The 12,018-nt window shown below is 43.3% G+C and overlaps 1 protein-coding gene across 1 annotated transcript; it reads left to right on the top strand.

Annotated features, from left to right (window-relative positions):
- The first annotated feature begins 3,305 nt into the window (after nucleotides 1-3,305).
- LOC136494858 (calnexin homolog) lies at nucleotides 3,306-7,886 on the top strand. The gene is made up of 6 exons (XM_066491032.1): nucleotides 3,306-3,465; nucleotides 3,578-3,647; nucleotides 5,873-6,999; nucleotides 7,098-7,169; nucleotides 7,264-7,380; nucleotides 7,467-7,886. The coding sequence occupies exons 1-6, from the start codon at nucleotides 3,394-3,396 to the stop codon at nucleotides 7,608-7,610; spliced, it is 1,602 nt and encodes a 533-aa protein (XP_066347129.1). The 5' UTR covers nucleotides 3,306-3,393; the 3' UTR covers nucleotides 7,611-7,886.
- Nucleotides 7,887-12,018: the final 4,132 nt, after the last annotated feature.

Below are 12,018 nucleotides of genomic sequence, written 5' to 3'. Positions count from 1 at the left end.
GGAGGGGGCAAGCCCTCGTACGCGCAGCAAGGCGACAAGCACATCACGGCGCAGTATCAACAGCAGCGGCATCGCAGCAGAGCGGTAGGGACAGTGGAGCAGCAGTGGCTGGCGGCCCGCAGCACAACGCGGCGAGTGATAGCAAAACAACGTGGCAGCGGGATAGGACGTCTGCGCGGCAGGGCGGCCAGGGCATCGAGCCGGCGGTGGCGGCAGCACCACATGGCAAGGCCAGACGGCCAGTTATGGCTGACCAGGACGGGCCGGTCATGGCCGATCATGCGCGGCAGTGCGTGAGCGCGCGTCTGAGCCCAGCAACACCAAGGCTCCGCGTGATGGTGACCGCGCACACTCGGCTAGGCAACCGAAGCAAGTGTCGTGCACGAATTTTAAAGCATCAACCACGACTAAACCGTTGCTTCTAAGCCTAAATTGTCTTCTCTAAGCTCAAGGTGGTATATGAGGCTGCTAAATCAAGCTATAACACCTCATCACTCCTTAACCTAATCTCTCTACAAAATTGCTAAACATCACAATGCCTAACCTTCCAAAAGTTCATGAAATTTTCTAAGTGTTTAATGGATTTCTATTTCTAGTTGCACTTTTAAGCTATTGAATATAGTGCTTAACAACATTATCTCTCAACACCAAGTATTTCATTGTCATCTACAAATCTCACATTTTAAACTTTATTAAAGTGTCCCATACATGTTCTATAGTATTTTAGTTAAAATTTAAATGACAAAATAGCATTGTCTATTATCATTTTAGACTTACAAGAATTCAATGCCCGATTAGTACTAACCTCCCCTAACACTTTTGATTGAATTTTTAAAAGGTCTAAACCTTGTCGGATTCAACTAACAAATGTACCATGACCTAGCCCATACTACATACTAACTCTTAGAAACAAAATATCTAAGCACTTCCTAATTAGTTTGTCTCATATAGTTCGCCAAAGAATGATACTTTTGAACACAAGTTCAAGCGTTTGCCGGCAATGAAATGACCGTTCTTAAATCCCAAGCTTGATTTTTGAACTTCCCAAATTACCAACTAATAGTATTTATTCTCTAAAAATTAATGTTGCATTTCCCTCTACTACACTTACACTTTAAACTTTATTCAAGTGCTACATACAAATTATATTTAATTCTTGTTTATAAAAATTGCTCCCGTGCCAATGTTTAGAACTACTTATTCTACTCTTCGCGTTAGGATTTTTTATTACACATAGACATTTAAGTAACTAACTCACTATATTTATAGATCTATCTCTCAGGCTATAATCTCAGTGCTTAGCGAGCTCGTAACACCAGGGGTATTACAGTTTCTGATGACTGCGTTGCGCTAGAGATGATTGCACCTATGGTTGCATCTTCACGAACACCGCTAATCCGCCTAACACTTCATGCACTCTTCTTGATTTAGATGTTGCCGGATCGCCTCTGTCATCAATTCATGATCCGTCAACCAAGACGCTGGTTGATCAGTCTCTAGGCTGACGCCAAATTGACGAGTAGGGTAACCATACATCACCTCAAATGGGGAAGGGCCCAATGTTAAATGCCAATTGGAACCTCAAGGGCAAAATGGTCCATCTCTTGATTGGCGCATCTAACGTCCGTGAGCTCTTCACAACTTTGTTTTGACTTGACGCAAGCTTCGAGATGACACCACATACCGCTTCACGTTCCTGCCGAAACTACAACTGGGTTTTGAGGCCCAAACCCGAAAACCGTCCGCCGATTGTTTTGAGGCCCAAACCACCAAATCCCTTGGAGAAGCGTATCTGCTATGCCTCTTGCACGATATCGACACGTGTCACCGTCGTCGCCGACCGCCCGATCACCAGTCTTCTTTCGTCTTCGCTTGACTTGGTCAACCATCGTCTTGACTTGGTCAACATAGCTACTCCTCATGTACCCTTGCTTGTTGATGTCCACAAGTGTCAGCTACCCATAGTTAGTCTTCTGGACATCTTCTTCTCTCGGTCCAAGACTCACATATGTACACCAACACAGCTAAGAGACATGTTGCCCACACACTCACGCTATGATTAGTCTCAAACTAAACTGAAGCTTGATCATCTCCTGATAATTACTCATCACAACTCGACACATATGGGCACATATTAACCATGTGTTCCCAGGGGATGCAAGAATCCTGAATTTTATCATTTTCTTGCTGCCTTATATCAGGCTCTGCATGTATGTGTTTGGTGCTCTATTCAGAGCAGATCACAAATGTGATGTAATGCAAAAAAAAAAGTGGGAAGAGCATCTCCAAGAGATTAACCAAATCATTTTTAAAGGTGAATTTAGCTATTATTAAAGGAAAATCGTCTCCAACAGATCTTGTAAAGGCTCTCCAAATTGAGTAGCTCTCCATTCCACCTCATTCACTCTCTAATTTTAGATAGCCTATCTCACTAGCCATCCAACCTCTTGGTTTTATAGAGTCTGTTAGAGTACTCTAGTATTTTTTTTATCAAATCTAATTTAAAGAATAGCTAAATCAGTAAATTTGGCTAGTCTTTTTGGCTAATCTCTTGGAGATGCTCTAATGGCCTCTTGCGCAAGCTCATGCAAAAAATAAAAAAAATATTTATTTAAATTAGTGTTTCAAATAATTTGAAATCCTAATTAAATTAGTGTTGATAAAAAAGATTTATTAAATTTTAGCACCACAACAGTTGGACGAAGCAGCAGAAAAGAAAGAAATTTATAACTCTAACCGACTTAAGTGGTATGGAAGAAAAACAGAAGGAATTTAGAACTCCTACGGATTTGAGAGCAACATGGTCATTTCATTCACCAGTTTGATATCGTTTGACACAAATGTGATAGAAGTGACATGTAGAGAAAATAAAAACTTCGCAATAATATCACTAGTGTCCATAACACTTTTTTAGCAGTAGATACGGAATTTTGAACTTTTATAATGGCACACGTGAAAATAACTCAAAATTTATACGCACTCCGTATTTCGGGATGGAGATGCCATACGCCCATGCCATACCCCACTTTGACCGGCTGGGCGGATACCACCGTTGTGCGTGTGCGTGGGGCGGCTGACATGGCGTCCTACAAGACCGAGGCGTCACGAGTCAGACGTGGCAGCGTGCGATTGGTCAGCACCACGTCCCGCACCCTCCCATTGGCCGGAACAAGTCACACGACGGCCTTTTCCTCGCAACTGCCGGTCCTCCTGCCCAGATCGATCGATCTCCACCGTTCCTTCTCCCCCTCTCCTAATCTCAGCCGTGCAGTCACTCCACATCGCCCACTTCTTATACCCCCTCCCTCTGCTCCCTCTCGCCGACGACGCTTCGCTCTAGTTGGAAGGTTTCGAGAAACTCCCCCCCGGCTCGAGGAGATCGGGACAAAGAGGATGATGGGAGGGCGCGCGCTGCTGCTGCTCCTGCTCTCGGCGCTGCTCGTTCAGATCCGCGCCTCCGACCCGGTAATCTAAGCGAGCCTGTGGCGATTTGGCTATTTTGTTTTTTATTCTCTCTCTGAATTTTGTGGGCGAGATTTGTGATGGTCTCTCCGGGTATCGGTGGTGTTGTTTGCAGCTGCTGTACGAGCCGTTCGACGAGGACTTTGAGGGGAGTTGGGTCGTCTCCAAGAAGGATGATTACCAAGGTATGCGCGAGCATCTATTTCTCGCCCTCGTTGTGGTTTCGCTAGATCTGTTTAGATCCGTGGGTTTTGTGGGGTTGTGGGAGCTTCTTCGTCTGAGATCGTAGTGTCCGGTGTTTAAATTGGGAGATAACTGTGTAATTACTCATGAGATCCACGATTGATACTGTCAGTCATGTATGTGCTTTAGTTCGACTTCGACCGGATGTGCTTCGCTGGCAGCACCCGCCGCTCTAGATGCAGAGCTGTGGCTAGCCTCAACGTCAGGGGCCAATCCAGGATTAATTGCCACCGGGGTCTGAACAAACCCACAGTGCTAACTTTAAGGTTGCAACAATAATACAACATCAACAAATGTAAAATAGCATTATAGGAACCGACAAATTACAGCAAAAGAAGTTTCGACAGTAGTAGTTACCTCCTATAGGTTCCCTTTAGGGTTACGGTGCTCCATCTTGTGAAAGCGAAGAATGATCACATTATCAATTGGAATTGTGGCTAGAAAGTATGATTTGTATTTGATGCAGTGCTGTCTCTTCTTCTTAAAATATCTCCATCATTTTTTATAGTTATCATTGGGCGGGGGTAATTTTCTTTTCAAGAATCGTTCCAATGTGTTTTGATTGCCTATCAAATTAGTCACATAATTAAACACTAAAGTATATAGATACTGATGGGAAAGCAGCCACACATATGATTAAAATTGAAAAATCAATACTGTAACAGAAGCCATACTGAAGTAGTCAATTCTTTGCTGCAACGGAAAGCAACAGAATCCTATCTCTGAATTAAGATTTTAGAACTTCAGATTATAAAACTGAAAGAAAAGAAAACCCAACTACCCCCAAAGACCTTACAATTTATACTTGATAAATCAATAAATAAAGTGCAGACAGCAGACATCATTGTGATAGATCAAGAAAATAGATCATTATCAATTGTAGAATCAAGTCATTGGATGTACCTCCCTCCAGGTGCTTGAGTACGGATCGGAGAGCATATAGCGATATCACCGGCGGCAACCGGGCGCCGTCGCTGGCGCTGGCGAGTCGTGACCTCTCGATCATTGCCGCCGCCAGACCAGATGCAGGTGGAGTTGCGATGGGAAAACGCGAGTTGTAGCTTTGAGGCGACGTTTGGACTTGTGGGGTTGCTGCCTGTAGACTTGTACGTAGGGGCATGAAGTTGAAAGTGGGCCTTCGGGGTGGGCTTATTAGCCTGCACGTGCAAGCTCCTTGTATAATTGTTGCATGTGCGTGTAGACTTGGCCGATGGGCCAGAGCTACGACACTGGACTACCAGACTGATGGGGTCGCATGTATTTTTTACTGGGGTCTAAGCTGGTGAAAATTTACTACATATGTGAAGCCGGCTCGAAACCGTCGGTGTCGGCTGACCCCAATGGCAGAACGTAGCTTCGCCACCGCTCAACGTTCCAGCGTACTATGCAATCGAGGACTGTTGTCTCCTTCCATCTTACCGTATAACTTTTTGACTGTGCTGTGCCGACACAAGTTACAATGGTTTGTAGCGGTTATGAACAGGGATCATTGAAGTGACTGGTTTCTGTCTATGTGCGCTCATTGTTGATATGAATGGTTGATGTTTCTGGAACTGCCAAAATGTACTGATGCTTTGAGAATCGAAAGTAACCTCATCTAGACTGGGTAAACTTGCTAGAATATAGCATGAGACATCAGGAGAGATTTTGGATAATTTTATTTATATGCATGTGTTAATGAACTAGGCTATTAAAAAAAGAATAGAATTGTCAGTATGTTCAGTTTGCTAGTGGTATCTTATATTCCTGTAATCCTGTGCCACATTAAACATTCTTCATAAGGAGTAAGCTTGCAATCCTAACTAGGTGCCTGTTAGATTTTTCTAATATGCTATTTATCTGTTAACATTGTTGTCACTGGTCATAATTTGAATATGAATATATACAGCCTTTGTACACTAAATGCTACCATAATTTTACTACTTGTTAGTCAAAATGTGCAAAGTTACACTTTCTGAAACAACATGTTGCCTCCATCTGTGGATGGAGGGAGTAGTGTCTTGGTCCTGTAATGCTGCTTTAAACAGTATTCTTATATGCAATCCATATTTTAACTACTAGTTGCCTGCCACTGTTTGAACATTGTTGCTACTAGTCATAATTTCTGTTCTTTCTTTTTTTTCTTTGTCTGTTTCATAGCTTAATGCCTACATACTCTGGTTTGTAGGTGTGTGGAAGCATGCCAAGAGTGATGGCCATGAGGACTATGGCCTCCTTGTCAGTGAGAAGGCAAGGAAATACGCCATAATCAAGGAGCTTGATGAGCCAGTTACCTTGAAGGATGGGACAGTGGTCCTGCAGTTTGAAGTGAGACTTCAGAATGGCCTTGAATGTGGAGGTGCCTACATTAAGTACATCCGCCCTCAGGATGCTGGATGGGATGCCAAGGAGTTTGATAATGAGACTCCATACACTATTATGTTTGGTCCAGATAAGTGTGGGTCAACCAACAAGGTTCATTTCATCCTTAAGCACAAGAATCCTAAGACTGGAAAGTATGTTGAACATCACCTCAAATTCCCAGCTTCTGTCCCATATGACAAGCTCTCTCATGTCTACACGGCTATCTTGAAGCCAGACAATGAGGTCAGAATTTTGATTGATGGGGAAGAAAAGAAGAAGGCAAACTTCCTTTCTGCTGATGATTTTGAGCCAGCACTTATCCCGCCCAAGACCATTCCTGACCCTGATGACAAGAAGCCAGAGGACTGGGATGAGAGAGCTAAAATCCCTGATCCAGATGCAGTGAAGCCTGATGACTGGGATGAGGATGCCACGATGGAAATTGTGGATGAGGAAGCCACCAAGCCTGAGGGATGGTTGGATGATGAACCTGAGGAGATTGATGATCCTGAGGCAGCCAAGCCTGAGGACTGGGATGATGAGGAGGATGGTGAATGGGAGGCACCAAAGATTGACAACCCCAAGTGTGAAGAGGCACCTGGATGTGGCGAGTGGAAGAGGCCAATGAAGCATAATCCTGCTTACAAGGGCAAGTGGCATGCACCTATGATTGACAACCCCAACTACAAGGGAATGTGGAAGCCTCAGGAGATCCCCAACCCTGAGTACTTTGAGCTTGACAAGCCTGATTTTGATCCAGTTGCTGCTATTGGGATTGAGATCTGGACAATGCAGGATGGCATCCTGTTTGACAATATCTTGATTGCTGATGGTGAGAAGGTTGCCACCTCCATTCTGGAGAAGACCTGGAAGCCCAAGTATGATGTTGAGAAGGAAAAGGAGAAGGCTGAGGAGGCTGCTGCTGGTGCAGATGGTCTTTCTGAGTTCCAGGTGATCCATTTTTCTGATCTTTTGCAGCCATAACTGTTATTTCTATATTTATTATCATCGTTGTTCCATCGTGTCCCTAACTGGTTTTGCCCCTGCAGAAGAAGATTTTTGACATCCTGTACAAGGTTGCTGATGTTCCGTTCTTGGCTCCCTACAAGGCCAAGATCATTGTGAGTTTTGAAGATATTTGCTATCCTCTCCTGTCAAACGTCAGGATTCTTGTTATCGAGAAAATAACATGTTCTATGTATATCTTGTACACAGGATGTTATCGAGAAGGGAGAGAAGCAGCCCAACATCACTATTGGTATTTTGGTCTCTGTTGTCGTCGTGTTCGTTACTGTTCTCTTCAGGATCCTGTTTGGTGGCAAGAAGCCAGTGGTAAGTTATTCCCAACCAATGTATTACTGCTGCCACGGTTCTTAACTTGAAGAAAATGCTCAATCCACAACATTTGCTTGTTCCAGGCACCTGTGAAACCTGCAGCTGAGGCGAAGGAGCCCAAGGCCACAGAAATCGACGGTGCTGGAAGCAGTGGCGACAAGGATGAGAAAGAGGACGAAAAGGAGGAGACAGCAGCCCCGCGTCGGAGGACCCGAAGGGAGACGTAGAGACCTATTTTTGATGTGCTTGACTGTTCCGGCGCCTGCTTATTTTGAGAACTCTTAATATTTCTCAGTGTATAATAGGAACTTATGTCACCTCTGCGGCTTCCCCTGCTGCTGATTTGTTTTTACATGGCTAGACCAGGACCCTTCACGAGCTGTAGAATTTAGTTCTTGTTGGTCATTTGTGTGCTGTGCCTGACGGGTATAATCACTTGTTCAATCAGATAGAGGTGATGGTTTTTTTCTGGTAGATCAAATGAAGGAATATTTCAACTGTTTTTTTTTTTTGCAACTGTTTAGTTTGGTGAATGCCTGGTTAAGTTCTCGTTTCCGGATCTCTTTTGTTTCAGAACAGGATTATGTGGGCGTGGATCCTTGTCCGCACTCAGCAGGTTGATGTCTGGAATGTCTGCATGTTCCATCGCTAAACTCAACTGTTTTGCAATGGTGAATCCATATGTAGCTGCGACCGGTCTTGAACTGTTAAAGAAAGTGGATTCTGGAATGGTATCAGCAAAAATGTTGGCTCAAGTGCGTCTCACAAGAGTGTAAATAGTGCATCTCACAAATCATGCTAGTCCAGTCTGCCGTTCTTAACGGGATGAACTCTGTCTGCTCAATTATGGTCCCTCCAAAGTCCTGTCGAAATCCTCAGCCAAGCCTTAGCCACTGTATTGAAGAAGTTGAATTCTGACTGAAGAAGAGTTCATAAATATAACTGCAACATGAATTATCAGATAAATGAGTAGGAAAAGAAACATCCTGAAGAAGCCTCAGCCACTTGTACTGATGAAGTTGAATTCTGACCGAAGAAGAGTTCATAAATATAACAGCAACATGAATTATCAGATAAATGAGTAGGAAAAGAAACACCTAAGGCACCGTTCGGTTAGCCCCATTCTGGGCCATTCCCTATTTAAATTATTGAAGAAAACGGCGGCCAGGAATGGTTCCCAACGAAACGAACGAGGCCTAAATCTAACTGCAACACGAATTATAAGATAAATGAGTAGGAAAAGAAACACCATCACAAAAATCTAACTGCAACCAGATGTCCAAGTCAGAAATGAGTAGGAAAAGAAACACCACTAACTGCAACCAGACGTCCAAGTCAGAAATGAGTAGAAAAAGAAACACCCTCACAACAATCTAACTGCGAGAATTATCTGATAATAGCCAGACTTCCATGTCAGAAATGAGCAACACGGGACTGTGAAAACAGATTAGAAGAATTATTAGATAATAAACAGACGTCCAAGTCAGAAAACAGATTAGAAGAATTATCAGATAATAACCAGACGTCCAAGTTAGAAATGAGTAAAACTCCATCACAAAAATCTAATGCAAGTTCAAGGGAGTATATTATGCAGGGTCAAGGCTAAAGGAGTGGTGCAATGACCCTAAAACTTAATCCACAAAGGTCGTGACTGATGAGATGCCCATTTATCACTTGAGCGGTAGTTTTCCTCTTTCCGTAACATTGGTCATTTGAGCATTCTGTTCTTACTATACTTGGAAGGAGCATTTCTCTAAGCTTAAGAGAGAAAAAAAAATACGGGCAAGTCTTAGGCATGGCAAGCTTTAGCCTTTCGAAGATAGATCTTACACGAAGATACCTGCTGATAAGCACTGTTGAATGTTTGATAATTTTGAGATCCTTTTGCAAGAGGATATGAGAGAATTTTCAGTCATAGTGAAGGATTCTAACTATCTCACAGAAGGCTTGATTAGCCAATGTTTTATCAAAGTGTGCTAATAAAAGTGTTCTTGCTTAACTCATGTTCACTTCTTGAGATAAATCATACAAGCAAAGCAATGCTCGTTATCTAAAAGAAAGCAAAGCAATGCTAGATTAAAGCCTGTCAAAATGCCCTTGGCACGGCTGCGCCTCCATCCTGAGATGCCTTGTGGTTTACGGGACGCACCTTGCAAGTTATACCCTTTACCTTTTGTACTTCGAGCATGATATGATTCATTCCTACATTATTCGCTGCTTTAGTCTTTAGCTCGCAGATATAGTATTGCAGTCGCCTTCCCAGCTATTCGTTTCGATGCACCTTGTTTTTTCCGGGTTCTAAAAAAAAAAAGAATCCACCATCCGCTACAAATCCCCTACCACGACCATAAAAATATTGGTTTTTTATTACTCTTGTTCGTTCTTTAAAACCTACAATTAAGGCTTTTAATCAGAAGAAGATGTAGTAAAACATCACAAAGAAAAATCTGCCCCTTCTTACACTGGCAGTCTGGTTTTTATTTTTAAGTCATGATTTTCGTGCATTTTCGCTCCTACCAGTAAACTTCGCTAAATGTATACTGTTTTGATTATATTTATTCATATTTTAAAAATAGACAAAATTTCCTAGAGTTTTGAAAATTCTGGTTAAATTTTGATGATTTTCATTCCTACCTGCCCCTTCGATAATTGCGTCACAACTGGCAGTGCGAACCCTAGATGCATGTTCTTTAAACATACTCCCTCCATCCCACAAATCAGTTCGTTCTGGGCTGTAGATCAGTTTTCACATATCTGTTCGTTTTGAGTGGACCACGGCTAAAGTAGACAAGTTTGCCCCGGCCTCTTCGGTTACCGCACGGGTCATTAACGCGGAGCGGCGCTAGCGCATGACTGCATGCAAGACGAGGACGGTCATTGAACAGATGCAGCTCGCGCCTCGATCGCGTCGGCGCCGGAGTCCATCGCGCTGGAAAAGATGACGGCGGAGGTCGGAGAAGACGGTGCAGGACGTTCAAGCAATATTTAAAGAAAGAACAAGATGCAAAGAAAGATTACGTAAACCATACTGTAAGGTCCAAAAGCTCACGTCTTGCATTGGAGTACTACATGTTTCATGCGTTAAATCTAGAGTAGCAGCTGAATCAATTCTCATGCCTAACCTTACAAGTCTAATTGCTTGATGCAGCAAGAGTGGCAATGGAATCAGCTAGCAAGGAAGTCTCGCAGGTGAGTTGCAATGGAAGCCTTCCCTGGTTCTCAAGGTGCCCTTTTGCCATGTGTGGAATCTTGAACCGGTTACATCCTTTAGCCTTCATGGTTTCCTTGAAAACACCTTGCAGTGTCAAATAAATCCTGTTTGCTTTCTTGGGACAGTACTCATGGAATGCCTACATGTGTTGAAGAAACCATACAATGAGTAATTGAGTAGAGCGAAGGCTAATTCCAAATTGTTCAGCCACCTCTGCTGTATCTTTCTTCCCTAGTTTCCCGTTGTTGCTTCTAGCCAACAAAGTTTGAAATACTAGCTTAGTGAATTCTTCTGTCATGTCTTTTTTCCTGCCGGTGCCTTCATATGAGTGCAACGACATCCAGTAGTTACCAACAAAAGCGCATGAAAAGAACAAATCAAAGCATGAAAGAACAAGCACGAGTACCTTGTATGGGAGCCTCCTCATCATACTGTAAAGTCGAATCTATCACATCATCAAGAGCAGCGTCTTCCGGTTCTAAGTTCAGATCAAAGCCTATTGAAAATTAAGCAATGCTCAAATCAAAGAAGCCTACAAGCGCACCATGTTCATGAAGTTCGTAGCTAGAAGAAAGGACGGTAGATTGAAAGAAGAAAAGCAAAAAGAATACCTCTGGCATGTTCCAATGGAGGCTCAACATTGAGATCGAACTCCATCTTGGATGCTCACGAAGTACTGTGGCTCACACGAGTAGCAGAGAAGCTAATAAGGATGGCTCTGTTTTATTAATAGTACGAGTGCAGAAACCAAGCGTCGCTCGGAAACGCGCCAGTACGCCGTGAATACGCGCGCAAATACAAGGCCAATACGCGCGCAAATACTCCGGGCAAGCCAATAAAATAAAATTCACGCGCGCGCACAGTGCCATACAAAAAAAAAAGCGGGCAAAGGCGAAAAACGCGGCCGAGTGCACAATTGCCATGCAAAATTCGTGACCTTTGCAAAAATGCCGAGCGTGGTAGGGATCGAACTGAGGCCTCCTAGATCAGGAGGCAGCGTGCATACCACCCCAGCTACGCACGGTTAGTGTATAAATGATACCCACAGCCCTATTTAATAAGGGCATACAGGGAAAAATACACTCTACTTAATTACTCCTTGGTATCCTAAATCATGTCCAAAACAAACTGATTTGTGGGATGGAGGGAGTACAAGTTATCATTTATTGTTTGAACATGGTATGATAGGTTCCTTCATTATTGTCAGCTGTAGTCTCTATATCTTTTAGAGAGAGAGATCCTTTCTCCTTTGCGTGTTGTCCTAACCAGGGAATATTGCCCCTCTGCTACTATATATAAGAGAGTACTGCAGTGGACAGGTGCCTTCCCCCTTCGCAGCTACCCGTTTTGCTGCCATATCAGAGCCCCTTCTTATTCTCATACTAAATCTCTTCCATTTAAGTTCCTAACGGCGAGTGTCTAAT

Source organism: Miscanthus floridulus, chromosome 11, assembly GCF_019320115.1.
Source record: "Miscanthus floridulus cultivar M001 chromosome 11, ASM1932011v1, whole genome shotgun sequence".
Taxonomy (NCBI): Eukaryota; Viridiplantae; Streptophyta; class Magnoliopsida; order Poales; family Poaceae; genus Miscanthus; species Miscanthus floridulus.
The sequence above is the reverse complement of the archived record's forward strand: the minus strand, read 5'-3'. Positions and strand labels throughout refer to the sequence as shown.

What these genes read in the sequence shown, in the direction of transcription:
- LOC136494858 (XM_066491032.1), top strand. Translation starts at nt 3,394, where the DNA reads ATGATGGGAGGGCGCGCGCTGCTGCTGCTCCTGCTCTCGGCGCTGCTC. An exon ending in AGATCCGCGCCTCCGACCCG is followed by an intron (nt 3,466 to 3,577) that starts GTAATCTAAGCG and finishes TGTTGTTTGCAG; the next exon opens with CTGCTGTACGAGCCGTTCGA. An exon ending in CCTACAAGGCCAAGATCATT is followed by an intron (nt 7,170 to 7,263) that starts GTGAGTTTTGAA and finishes TCTTGTACACAG; the next exon opens with GATGTTATCGAGAAGGGAGA.